Source organism: Mesoplodon densirostris, chromosome 14 (assembly GCF_025265405.1).
Source record: "Mesoplodon densirostris isolate mMesDen1 chromosome 14, mMesDen1 primary haplotype, whole genome shotgun sequence".
In the NCBI taxonomy this organism is placed as follows: domain Eukaryota; kingdom Metazoa; phylum Chordata; class Mammalia; order Artiodactyla; family Ziphiidae; genus Mesoplodon; species Mesoplodon densirostris.
Window position 1 is genome coordinate 80,238,140 of NC_082674.1, and position 14,077 is coordinate 80,252,216.

The window sequence follows — 14,077 nt, forward strand, 5'->3', positions numbered from 1 at the left end:
CACCAAGATAGCTGGAGCAATAATGGAATAGCCAGCACTTACTGAGCATGTCCTTTGTGTTAGGCACTGTCCTAAACCCTTTCACGTGTACTAACTTATTTAATTCTCACCCAAACCTCAAGGTTTGGTGCTATAATTAAATCCCCATTTTACAGATAAGGAAACAGAAGCATCAAGAGAAAAGGTAACTTTTTGATAAAGATGAAACAAAACATTTGGCTCCAGGACCCAGATTCTTAATCACCGAATTACTTCCAGCATGGTGGGTACACTGTTCTCCAAGTTGGTCTACAGATCACTTGCATTGGAGTATCACACGCAAACCGTTCCCCAGGAACATGCATTTCAACAAGCTCTTCAGGAGGTTAAGTTTAAAAATCACTGGCCTAGTATAAAAACACTGAATTTGCAGAAAAAAGACATGGTACTAAGTCAGGGCTTTAATATCCTAAGTAGCCCTGGGCCAATCACTTTAAAAGCTTTAGTTTTCTCATTTGTCACATGAAGGGACTGAACTAGATATTTCTAAGAAACTCTCTAGATCTACATCAGTTTAATTGTGAATCATGCAGATATGAACATTACATTTATTAGCTGAGTTAGACACAAAAACCTAAAATTCCTACTTACCCTGTGTACTGTGGATGCAAGAGCCTGAAGAACAGCCACTTTATCCCTAAGAATGAGAATCACAAGTTAACCCTCATGAGGGCTTTTCACACTCACACAGCGAACAAGTGATCCTACTCTCAGAATGGACTGGCCAACAACAAAGTTCAGGTCACAAGTAAAGCCAGTTCTGATCTCTCAAGACCACTAGAATAATAAGTTAGAAAATGAGAAAACTGTTTAGTTCTCTTGCCCAAAGGTGGTTAGTACACGTTCCATGCTACGCTCTCTGGCCTGGTCCCTATAACCATCACCCAGGGCTAGCAATTTTCACCTTCATCTCATAAAACTGTCTAACCTGGATCTTACCTCCTCCTACCCATTTTCCTATGCATTCTTACTGTAGCTTTCTGTAATATTCTTGCCTTTATTATCCAAACTGGTGGCTCTTAATTCAGCTACATATAAGAATAAATCACAAGCTGCACTCTGGACTTTTGAATCAGGACCCCCAGGTTTTATGGAGAACTGTCACATTCATTCTTACTGAATTCCCAGATGATTTGAGTTTAGAATCTCTCAACTATATAACCTTTATAGAAGTTCAGGCCAGCCACCCACTGTGACTATGGGTACAGACATTCACTAACTACTGAAAAGAGGAGGTTTCACTGGAATAACTGACAAACAAAATAATTTGGTTTCAAATGTATTTTTACTTGTGCTAGATTTTATGTGTTTCATTTCAAAAAGGGAAATAAGAATAAACTTAATAAACCAAATGTATTTTTCTAAATAAAGTTTAAACATACACTCATAATTTAAGTCATTTGAAAAAAAGAAAACACATAGGAAATTTTATACTATGTCAAGACTAATTCCCTGACATACACAACATCTACTGGATTTTCTAAAATCACACTTACGTAATTTCAGCGAGAAAGATATCCTTTCGTCTCTCAGTATTCCCTAGCTAACTCCTACGTTAGCATATTTTAGTCGTATCAAGTGAGTACATCTTTACAACATATTGAACAAATGTAAGTGAAAAATTATGAACATTCAGGTCACTCACTAAAAATAACCTCAATGAATACATTATACTTAAAAAAAAAAAAAAACTAGACTATTATATCTGGTGTCATTTTGTGACCCCCTCCTCCTCTACTGTAAGTTTGGTGTTTATACTTCCAGAACTTTAAAGGGTACTTTTACACACATACCACCATAAAACTAAATTGAAAACATATACTGTCATTCTGGATACGTGCTTCCATAACTTTGACTGTATTATCCATGTTACGATGTGTAAATCTAATTAATTCCTTAAATGTTATATTGTATGATAACTGCTTTTTCTTATCCCCTTACATATGGGCATTTGGGCTACTTCAACTTGTTATTATTCCCAAGTTGTAAAGAACATTGTCATCCATGTCTCTCTGGGGTTCCTCCCGAATGGCTAACCGATAAGGTGTGCACATTTTAGGTCGTGGTTCCGCCAACTTTCCCTTCCAAGTGTTGTTCCAACTGACTGCCCAAGCAACAAATGTATCTGAGCATCCATTTCTCCACATCCTCTTCTGGCCAATCTGATAAGTTTTAACATCCATTCCTTTAATGAGCCCAGCTACCTATGCACTGATCATAATTGGGCTCCCTGCTCTCTCTACAGTAACTACACCATCCAGATTAGTGTGCTCAGAATACTCTATCCTGTCACATTCCTATATCAACACAGTGACTCTCTACAATTTGTTAGTCTTCTATGGCATCTGTGATCTGGGAAAGATGCCTTAAAAGCATCTTGACAGCCTTAAAAGATGCTTCATCTCTCAAATAAGGCAACAGGAATTTGTAGTATTTATGGCTTCTTCTAGGTCTAAAAGCACAAACTCCTGAGCCTGGAAAGCAGAGGCTCAATCGCTTTGTCTGTAAAGGGACAGACAGTAAGTATTTTCGGCTTTATGGGCCATGAGGACTGTTGCAACTACCCAGCTCTGCCTTTGGAGCATAAAAGTAGGCACAGTAAGTTAACAAATGAGTGAGGCTGTGTTCCAAAAAAAATTTTAACTGACACTGAAATCTGAATTTCACGTAATTTTCATGTGTCATGAAACAGTCGTCTTCTTTCAACTATAAAAAATGTAGGGCTTCCCTGGTGGCGCAGTGGTTGAGAGTCCGCCTGCCAATGCAGGGGACACAGGTTCGTGCCCCGGTCCGGGAAGATCCCACATGCTGCGGAGCGGCTGGGCCCATGAGCCATGGCCACTGAGCCTGCGCGTCCGGAGCCTGTGCTCCGCAACGGGAGAGACCACAACGGTGAGAGGCCCGCGTACCGCAAAAAAAAAAAAAAAAGTAAAAACCATTCTTACCTCATGGGCTGTAAATAAATAGGCCTCAGTGTGCTCTCTATCAACTACCTTATTTCTCCTATTCTAATAGAGCATTTTTCACAGGCCTGCCTGGTCTCCTACTACCACCAGACAGATCATGATCATGTCCCACCCTACCTTACTGTTTCTGTATCTGTGGGGCTTATACTTTAGGGTTTATAAGAATTACCTGCAGGAATATGTATTTTAAACAAAATTCCCTGGTGATTCTGATGCCAATAAAATCATCTGACCCATTTTACGGTACAGCTAAACTGTGTTTTCAATAAAACTCACCTTGATTACTGCAATACAACCACTCTTCATTCCATCATATCCCGTGTAGCCCCTAGTCATGTGCAAACAGTTATGTACACATGTAAAGTGGGTGTAAGATATAAAGTATAAAATATGCACACAACTCAACTAGACGGTAGTCCATCTGAACACACCCTCAATACACTCCCTCTCTTGTATTCCCTGTGGTACCTTTGTCAGGAATAGAGGCACAATGAGTTGGTAAAGTGCACTGGACTGGAATGTCATTCAAGAAATGCCTCATTCACGATATGTATATTCCTACTCTTATCTTGGTTCTGATTCTCAGTCCAGGGAAGACAAAAATGACCCTGAATATAACCATATAATAAAATACTATGTAATCATTCAAAATTTAAAACAGAGTACAGAATGGTACATCTAACAAATCAATTCTGCTAAACTAAATGCATACGTACAACTTCAAATGTTATATCCCAGAACTTTAATAGGTATCACCTATTGAGATCTGATTATGTGGCAGGAACTGTTCAAATGCTCATTTAATCCTGAGGCAGGCACTGTATTACCCACATTCTACTATGGTGCAGACAGATTAGGTAACTTGCCTCTGAGTACAGTGATTGTTGGTAATTCTATTTCCTTTCTGCATGTTCAATCTATCCCCCTGAACAATACTAATTAACCATTAATGGTTAATAACCATTAATTACTTTAGTAACTTAAGAAAGTTTTTTTTTTTAAATGAGCCTAAATCTTCAGGTCATACTCAAAAAAACACCTGGCTTTTTGAAGGATCTTTAAATGCATTCAATAATATCATTACTATACAAACTTTTGTAAGTTTTAGTTCTTATATATTCAACAAATGTTTACTATATAAGGCAATTTGTTCAAGGATCTACCAAGTGAGTTAAAAAAGCTAAATTCTGCAGTGTGCACCATTTGTTTTATCTTACCTCAGTAAAGACCATAAAGATAATATTTTTTTAAATCTCCCAACAATGTGAAAACTTCCTGTATAAAAAAGAATTACTCTAATAATGATGCTCATAATTGACCATCACTATGTAAACACTAACCCAAATTTAGTTCAGAAGGTCTTTTAACTCTTAAGTAAATCTCATTCCGCATTCCCTCACTACTCTCTACCTTCCTCTTCTATGTTCTTGCAGAGCCCTAAGCTTTTCTCTCCTCCATGCTTCCCTCCCCAAGGATGCTCTCCCATTGCTAGTCCCATCACTAGCATCTTACCTAACAATGTTTTGCTCGTAATAAGCACTTAACCACTTGCTGAATGAACACTGATGGAATACTCACCAAGTTTTCTTTTTTGGAATGACCACTTCTTCAGTCCCTTAATGTGAAAAACATAACAAAGTGAATCAGTTTCCCAATACTACTGCTATAAAGAAGTATAACGCATTAATATAAAAATGGAGTTATTTCCATATGTTTTTATATACCTGTTGCACCAGCTCCTTCAACCTCTGGGACGGCTGCACTTCCAGAATAACATCTACAAAAAAATAAAAGCCCTAAAGCTAATACTCATTAATGAACTTCCCACCTCACCTCCACTTATGTGCAACTCAGCCAAAATTTTCCAATTATCACGGATCAAACCAACTGGATAATTCATGTCAACGTATGCTGAGAAGACATGGTCTCAATGGCAAGCTCAAAATGATTACAAAATACGTACCAGATACAGACATCATATTGCCAAAAAATTTTTAAATCAGGCCATCTCATTAAATAAAATCAGGGAAAAAAGGAAAAATTTAGTAACATTTGAGCAGCTTATCTGAAATATAAGGAACTTTCACCTTTGAGAACCCAAAACACTGAGGCTAAAAGGGATGATGTAATGAGCTCCTGATTTTACATGGATGATGCCCTGATGACAATAAAAAATTATCCCACTTAAAGCAATTTTGACAAATTATGAAACTAAAATCACCACAGCCTTTCATTCCACTTCCTTCAACAATCAGGAATGTACCAAATGTATGTGTCCTAATTTAAACTTGGAACAATTTATATTATTTTTTTAACCCAAAATATAGAATCACTGACCTATGAATGAGTTTTAAAACGTTCTGATCATGCTAAATAATAGAGTCAATATACCACGCAGATAATGTACTCTACCTTGTTAAGTATTTCCTTCCTAAATAGCATTGGTACCATTCAGAAAATTGTCAAGATGTGATTAAATGAAGAATTAATTCCTCTACTAGTATCTGGTCTCGGGCATCATCTTAAAACAATACCTCTCTGTTAGGGATCAACTTCAGATCAAATCATGCTGTTTCTCGTGACATGTATGTCACGTACACCACTCTTGTCTTGTGGGTGAAGGCTGAGGGAGAGATGCTGCTGCCAAATCAAAGGAAATGGGTAGAAAAACAACAACACTGGGCACCACCGGGAAAAGGACTGGGATTGAACAGCAGCATTTAGGCTTCTGCAGTACCAGGTCTTCTCTTTTGTGAGGATTGAGGAGGGAAGATGTTACATATAAGATGTATATTGTAAATTAAACACCTCACTTATTACTCACCATTTTCTGATGGCTATTACTAGCTCCAGTTTACACATAAGGGAATTTGTCTACTATCACTTCACAAAGGAAATGGCAAACATCGAATCCAAAATTAGGTTATTGCCAAATTTTCACAACAAATTCCTGCCTCTCATACTTCCACAACGCCAGTTTGTACCTAGTGAAAAAAACTACACAAATGATACATGCGCCAAGTTTTAACAATCACAGCAATCCTATTCAGATTGTGTTCAGATCTTTTAGACTTTCCTGTTTTTATGAACCCCTGGACAATTTCTTTGGCCAAACATCCCCACAACATCCAGCATACAGTGGAACTCGTAAACTGCCTTTAATTTGGGAAAACCTCATTTTCCCCCCTTCCTCCCGGTGGGTGAAAACGGGTAAAAGCAGATACATTTTTTCTTTCTTTTAAAACTTGGGGAGGGGTTGCCAATAGCCGCACTTACTAGAATGCAAGATCCACAACAGCAGGATCCTAAATCTTGCCAAGAGTTCTAACCCCGGGGTAGGCGAGCCCCAGCAATAAATATCCCCCTAACCAGCGCGTTTGGAGCCCTTCTACAAGTACGCGGACTCCGCGTGCTAGCTTTCCGGGGCACGCAGCTGCGAGCGCACGCACGCGCCTTCCACTCCACCGTACCTAGTTCCCTAGCTCTCCGGGGATAAAGGGGATACAAATGGCCCAGGTGATCCTGCGGTCTCTCTCATGGATTCTCCAAGCTTCTCTTACCTGCTACTGGGGGCCCGTCCGCAGAGACCTGCCCGCCGACCCGTCAGCGGCAGGCAAAGCCCGCGGCGGACCCTCAGCCAGCGTGCCGAATATACGGCCGCCATTTTTGGCGTCTTCGCAGAGCATGCGGGGAAAGCATGCCCTCCACCTTAAGGCGGGGGTGGGGGGGGGTGGGCGTGGAATAGCTCGGCTATTGGCTGAAACGGAACGAGACGAAAGCAATCATAACATAGGAGGTTACAGTCCCATGGTTTGAAAGATTTTGCTTCGGAAGTTAAAGGCTCAGTACACCTAATTTGCCTCAAAGATAGTTCCTAAAATATTATTTTAATGTCTTATATGTATTCTATTATTTTCAAAATAAAATACGAGTGAGAGTCTTGAAATTATTTCCTTCCCCCCCTAGATCGGAAATGTTATCGTCCACATAAATCTTCCCGCGAGCCTTTCTCGCGCGCGCAAGCGCAGTATAAATCACATGGTGGCTGCGGGCCGGGGGCAGCGTTAAAGATATACCCGTGGTGACTGGAATTTCTCTCTGGGTGCCAGAGCTCGGAACTGACCTGGAGGATGTTGGGCTCAAAGAACATGCCCTGGCGGCGGCTGCAGGGCATTTCCTTCGGGATGTATTCGGCCGAAGAGCTCAAGTAAGGAGTTGGTGGGAAGCGTGCAGAGCTTCTTGGGTTGGGGGCCACAAACTACCGTTCCCAGAAGGTCTGGCGCCCAGTTTCTCCTCAGAGTCCATGGCTGTCTGGCGCATGGCCTGCTGGGACCCGTAGTTCCGGGAACGTCCTGGGCTAGTGAGCACTGCCTGGAACCCAGTGGGGCTGGGGAAGAGTTTGCCCTTGGGAAGGTGGGGGTACCCAGATTGCAGCGTTATCATCCGCCAGTTTCCTCGTTAATTAGCCTGCGTTTGTGTAGTTACTATAATGTCTCTGACGTGGTTTATTAAGCTCATGGTTCGTCTCCTCTTGTCTATAAAATGATGATCGTTCGAGACTTAATTCATGCGACAACTTCTCCCTGCTAGGACCGCTTATATTCTCTGCCTAATTACTAAATCAAAGGGGCCATCTTCAGTCTTCATTTTGATCACCGTAGCATTTGACAGTCTTTCTCTTTTCCAGCACCTTATTTATTGTTTTCAGGTTCTTTTATTTCTGTGACAAGTACTACTTCTTTCTTCCCTTTATCAACCCACAAACATTTATCCATCATCCAGTTTTTGCCAGGCACTAAGCTAAGCATTCGTGACACATTGGTGAACAAGGTCCTTGCATTCGTGGTTTATATTCGAATTCGTCCCAGGCTCCTTAGCTGATTCCTCTTTTACTTAAATTTTGCTGTTCCTTGAGATTCTATTCTGGTCACACATGCTGCTTTTCTTGTCCTAAATGTCCTCCCTAGACAATTTCACCACTATGATGAGTGGTACTCTCAAATTTAAATCTCCAGATCAATTTTCGTTTCCTGATTTTTCAGACTCATTTTTTTCAGCTGTTTTTTGGACATCTCTATTTGAATTTCACACCGAGTTCTTAAACTCCTATACCAAAAACTCAACAACTACTTCCCCTAAAGGGAGAGGGAACTTGCCCCTCCAAAATGGTGTACCTAGTCTAGTGCAAAATGGTCAATATTTTGTGACAAGACAAATATACTAGACCTATTTCTCCTGACATCTCATTTACTTATTGGGCTCTTACTGTGAGTCACCTACTTGTCTATTCCTTCTATAACCTCCTTTTCAACACTCCTGTTACTATCTTAGATCAGACCCTTATCTCTTGTTTGAATTGTCTTTTTCTTCTGCCTCCCCCGCCCTTACAACAGTCCAGTGCATGCTTTACATTACTGTTAAAATTATTCTTCCAAAGTGCAGATGTGATCATGCTACTCACACTTAAAACCCTCCAGAGGCTTTGCATTTCCCTCAGGTAAATGATACTTTCTTAGCTTAGCCTACAAGTTTACCCATGATCAGGCCAGTGCTGATTTTTGCTAAAGCATCATCCCTTCGCCAGCCCTACTAAACCACTTGCACATTCCATGAAGTGCCATCAGGTTTCAACGTCTGGGCCTTACCTCAAGCTATTTCCTCTGCATGCACTGTCCTCTCTGCCAGAGGGATCTGCTTCTCTGCTCTTGCCCCCAACCCCCAGCAGACACCTGGAGAGCATCTCTCCCCCTCTTAAGGCTCAGCTCAACCTCCCTCATTTTCTGAGGTCTTTCCACACCTAGTACAGCTGTCTGTTATGGTGCCTCAGTTCCTTTTTTTGCTTGTTTATATTTCCGCCTCTCTCCACTAGCCTGGAGCTTCCTCATTCCTTTCTTTTATCCTCACCTCTGGTCGAATGACTGGATGAATAAACTGAGCTACAATGGTATGCTGGCCCAGAAATTTCAATTATATCATCACTAGCCATACATACTATTTCATCCAAAAGCAAAATAATTGAATATTTACAAGTTAATTGCGGAGTTTTTAGACAGGGAAATGCATAAGCAAATTTATACCCATTACTAGCATTGTAGACCTATTTGAGTCTGGGGTTGACAAATATCAATCATTATTCTACCTTTTATTGTGTTAAGTTCTAATAGCTTCCTAGGTCACTTGGAGTAAAAGCCAAGTCCTTAAAATGCCTTGGAAAGGTCATTCTGGCCCCTGCTACTTCTCTGAACTTACCTCTGTACTCACCCTGGCCTCCTTGCTGTTCCCGGAGCACCATAGTCACACATCTACCTCAGGGCCTTTGCACTCCCTGCTTCTTCCCCTGTAAAGGTGACCGCATGGCTCACTCCCTCATCTCCTTCAGGCTTTTGTTCAGTATAACCTTCTCAATATGGGTTCCCCCAGCCACTGGCCCACTCTATTGTCCTTCCCCTTTTCTGCTTTACTTTTCTTCATAGAATGTTCTGCCATCCAGTAGACTGTGTGCTTATTTATCATGGCTTTTGTCTGCCTGCCTTCAATAGGATGTAAGGCCCATGAGCACAGGGATTCTTATCTGTTTTCCCAGCATCTAAAGGTGTGTCTGGCACATAATAAGCACTCAGTAGATATTTGTTAAGTGCACTCACGGGTGGATGGGGGAGCTATCTGTTCAGCGCTTGGTACTACCAGTCCTTAGTGCAACCATTTGTGTTGGTGTCTGCAGTTACAGGAGAGGACATTCCTGTCCAGAGAATAAAATGACTCTAGGAGGCAGCAACGTTCGTCCTCAAACCCACGTTTGCTAGTCTTAAACTCTTTTCTCTCCAGTGGAATCCTTGCTGATTGCTCTTCCCATTGCATCCCATTCCTGCAATGATTAGAGGAGTTTTCTCCTCCTCCCCAGCTAGAGAAAGGAACTTTGCTCCTTACCACATAGAAAGACTTAGGATGAAGACAAAAAAAAAGAAAAAAAATACATTCAGTTTTGGATGTGAGCTATTTGTGTTGCCTTGACAAGCACAGGACACAGTTCTTCTGCCAGTTGACACAGGTGTGTGCTGGCCCCACCTGCCTACTCTTTTTCCATCACTGTAGGCTCCAGGCAAAGGAAGTGAAGTACCAACTTACAGAACATGATAGAAAGAGGATCTAGTGGTACAAGTCTTTGCACCCAGACCTAATTAATTTGTGTTTGCCTTATGCAATAAATGTTTTCCTTGTTTATAATTCCAATTAAGTTTTGTTTTTTTGTTTTTTGTTTTTTGCGGTACACGGGCCTCTCACTGCTGTGGCCTCTCCCGTTGCGGAGCACAGGCTCCGGACGCGCAGGCTCAGCGGCCATGGCTCAGGGGCCCAGCCGCTCTGCGGCATGTGGGATCTTCCCGGACCGGGGCACGAACCCGTGTCCCCTGCATCGGCAGGCGGACTCTCAACCACTGCACCACCAGGGAAGCCCCCAGTTAAGTTTTAGAGCTTAGTGTAAAGTGAATGAGAAGGAAATGTAGATGAATATTTATCCAACTTCGAAGGAGAAAGACTTAGCCCAAAGGTGGTGGAAGAAAGCAGCAGTGAGTTTAACTCATTAAAAAATTTTAAATTATGCAAACAATATCATCAAGAAAGTGAAAAGATGCATTGGAAGAAATATCTGCAAATCATGTATCTGACAAAGGACTTGTATACTGAATATACAAAGCACTGTTACAACTCAATAATAAAACAGCAAACGACCCAATTACAAAACAGGTAAAGGATTTGAATAGACATTTCTCCAAAGAGGATATATAGATGGCCAATAGGTACACAAAGATGTGTTCAACCTCATTAGTTATCAAAACCACAGTGAGATACTACGTCACACCCACTAGGATGGCTAGAATCAAAAAGTCAGATCATAAAATGTGTTGGCAAGAATGTGGAGAAGTTAGAGCCTTGGTGTTCTGCTGGTGGGACTGTAAAATGGTGCAGCCACTTTGGAAAACAGTCTGGCAGTTCCTCAAAAAGTTAAACATAGAGTTACCATATGACTCAGCACTTTCATTCCTAGGTATATATCCATGAGAAATGAAAAAAATATATTCACACAGAAACTTGTGTACAGGACTTCCCTGGTGGCTCAGTGGTTAAGAACCTGCCTGCCAATGCAGGGGACACGGGTTCAAGCCCTGGTCTGGGAAGATCCCACACGCCACGGAGCAACTAAGCCCATGCGCCACAACTACTGAGCCTGCTCTCTAGAGCTGGCGTGCTGCAACTGCTGAGCCCACACGCCGCATCTACTGAAGCCTGCGTGCCTAAAGCCCGTGCTCTGCAACAAGAGAAGCCACCGCAGTAAGCCCGCACACTGCAACGAAGAGTAGCCCCTGCTCACCGCAACTAGAGGAAGCTTGCGCGCAGAAACGAAGACCCAATGCAGACAAAAATAAAAATTAATTAATTAATTTTAAAAAAGAAGAGTACCCAGGAAATTTCCAATGCATTTGTAATTAAAAAAAAAAAACTTGTATGCATATGTTCCTGTCAGCATTATTTATAGTAGCCAAAGTGTAAAACTAATCCAGTAAAATATGGCGTATCCATGCAATAGAATATTTTTTGGCTATAAAAAAATGAAATACAGATACAGGCTACAACATGGATGAACCTTGAAAACATGCGAGGTAAAAGAAGCCTGCTCTAAGAGACCACATAGCATATGATTTCATTTATGTGAAATGTCCAGATGGACAAGTCTCTGGAGGCAAAAAGTTAGATTAGTCATTGCATAGGACTGTGAGGGAGGTAGAGACGGATGGAGAGTGACTGCCAGGGATTCCTTTACTGGGGACGAAAATGATATTGTGGTGATGGTTGCACAACTCTGTGGATATACTAAAAAACTCCGAGTGTATACTTCAAATGGACGCATTGTATGGTACGTGAGTTACAGCTCAACAGAGCTGTTTGAAGAATTTATAAACTTGCGCCCGTAAAAAATGACAAAAGACATCACAAGCTAGGAAGATTAATGTCCTCATATGTAAGGAGCGCATGTAGCCAATAATAAAAAAGTTAAGATTTTAACTTAAAAGTGAGTTAAATTTAATTTTTTTAATTAAATAAAGGACCAAAATGGCCTTTAAAACAAAACATAATAGAAGATTAATTAACGTGACAGGGAAGGGGGTGGGTAGGATGCTGATTCACTTTGCTGTACAGCAGAAAGTAATGCAACATTGTAAAGCAACTATACTCCAATAAAATTTTTTTAAAAATTAAAAAAAAGATATATCCTAATTTCTGTTAAAAATTTAATGTCACAGTGGGTAGCATTGTTTCACCTTAAATTTGGAAAGTTTTTAAGTGCTAAGACTCAGTGTTGGTTAGGACAGGCAGTCTACTTACTGTTAGCACATCTTTTCTGGAATGCAATATGGCAGAATATATCAAAAGCTTCAAAACAGTGCCCTGGGACTTCCCTGGCAGTCCGGTGGTTAGGACTCCAAGCTTCCACTGCAGGGGCCCTGGGTTCAATTCCTGGTCGGGGAACTAAGATCCTGCAAGCCACGCAGGAGACCAGAAGACAAAACAAAACAGTTTGCCCCCTTTGATTCAAGGATTTCCCTTCACCAAGGAACTAATTATATTTTTAGGAAATAGTTAAAAGTTTGAATTATGCTATGCAAAAATCTTTATGCAGATAGGTGGCATGAGCTTACTTATAGTGGAGTTTGGCTAAATGAATTATATTAATTGACATATAATGAAAGATTTGGTAATTCTTTCTTTCTTTCTTTATTTTTGGGTTGGGTCTTCGTTGTGGTGCGCAGGCTTCTCATTGCTGTGGCTTCTTTTGCTGCAGAGCTTGGGTTGTAGGCGCGTGGGCTTCAGTAGTTGTGGCTCTCGGGCTCTAGAATGCAGGCTCAGTAGTTGTGGCACACGGGCTTAGCTGCTCCGCGGCATGTGGGATCTTCCCGGACCAGGGCTGGAACCCATGTCCCCTGCATTAGCAGGCGGATTCTTAACCACTGCGCCACCAGGGGAGTCCCTGGTAATTCTTTAAAAATTTTTTTTTATTTATTTGTTTGTTTGTTTATTTGTTTGTTTGTTTATGGCTGTGTTGGCTCTTCGTTTCTGTGCGAGGGCTTTTTCTAGTTGTGGCAAGCGGGGGCCACTCCTCATCACGGTGCGCGGGCCTCTCACTATCGCGGCCTCTCCTGCTGCGGATCACAGGCTCCAGACGCGCAGGCTCAGTAATTGTGACTCACGGGGCTAGTTGCTCCGCGGCATGTGGGATCTTCCCAGACTGGCTCGAACCCGCGTCCCCTGCATTGGCAGGCAGGTTCTCAACCACTGCGCCACCGGGGAAGCCCCCTGGTAATTCTTAATTACAGAATCTTTCCAAAGAATTTTTAGTGACCTGAAAACACTTAATGCTCGATGAAAATAAAAAAGGCAATGCTAGAAATAGCAAATGATCCCAGTTACAGTTTTTTAAAATGTATCCATAGAAAGAAGTCTGTTAGCGGTTTTCTCTACATTGTGAGATTTGGATTTCATTATCTTTATTTTCTAATTTACAAAAAAAAAAAAGTTTAAAAACAAACTTGGCATGAACGTAATTTTGGTAAAAGTACTTAGGTGTCCTGTGGGAGCCTGTTTTCAACCAAACAGAAAATACTGCAATGAAACCTTTAGTAAAGCAGGTTATACTTCTCAAAGGTTTGCATATTTATGTTTAACTTTTCTCAATTCACTATTCCTACATACTGGGATTATTCCCTTTCTTGAACTCTGTGGGTTTGGCGTTAGGTCTGGTCCATATCTCACCACACCCCCACCATTCTGGGCTTTGTCACCTGAATTAAATCACTAACCACTCTGAGCCTGTTTCCTCCTCTGAAAAACGCATGTAGTGATGCCCATCTCAGAGGGTTCAAGTCAGACTAAATGCTGCCTAAGACGCGTTTGGTGTGTAAGTCGGTACTTCTTTGTATAATACAGTCGGCCAGTGTGTTCGGTTAGCGCAAGATTTGCACTAAATCTGGATTTTAAAGATGTTACCCCTCACTGCTCTTCGTTCAGCACGTATTCAT

At 41.4% G+C, this 14,077-nt stretch overlaps 2 protein-coding genes across 2 annotated transcripts in view; one reads left to right on the forward strand and one right to left on the reverse strand.

The window, feature by feature from the left end:
* The window catches only part of PTCD3 (pentatricopeptide repeat domain 3), a 31,782-nt gene extending 25,081 nt beyond the window's left edge, over window positions 1-6,701 (reverse strand). The window contains exons 1-4 of the mRNA XM_060117981.1: window positions 6,566-6,701; window positions 4,730-4,782; window positions 4,584-4,620; window positions 631-676 (exon numbers count right to left, since the gene is read on the reverse strand). Coding sequence (XP_059973964.1) covers window positions 631-676; window positions 4,584-4,620; window positions 4,730-4,782; window positions 6,566-6,669 — 240 coding nt within the window. The 5' untranslated portion in view covers window positions 6,670-6,701. The remainder of the gene's footprint in view (window positions 1-630; window positions 677-4,583; window positions 4,621-4,729; window positions 4,783-6,565) is intronic.
* A 337-nt stretch (window positions 6,702-7,038) lies between these two features.
* POLR1A (RNA polymerase I subunit A) overlaps window positions 7,039-14,077 on the forward strand; it is a 78,124-nt gene continuing 71,085 nt past the window's right edge. The window contains exon 1 of the mRNA XM_060117017.1: window positions 7,039-7,212. Coding sequence (XP_059973000.1) covers window positions 7,136-7,212 — 77 coding nt within the window. The 5' untranslated portion in view covers window positions 7,039-7,135. The remainder of the gene's footprint in view (window positions 7,213-14,077) is intronic.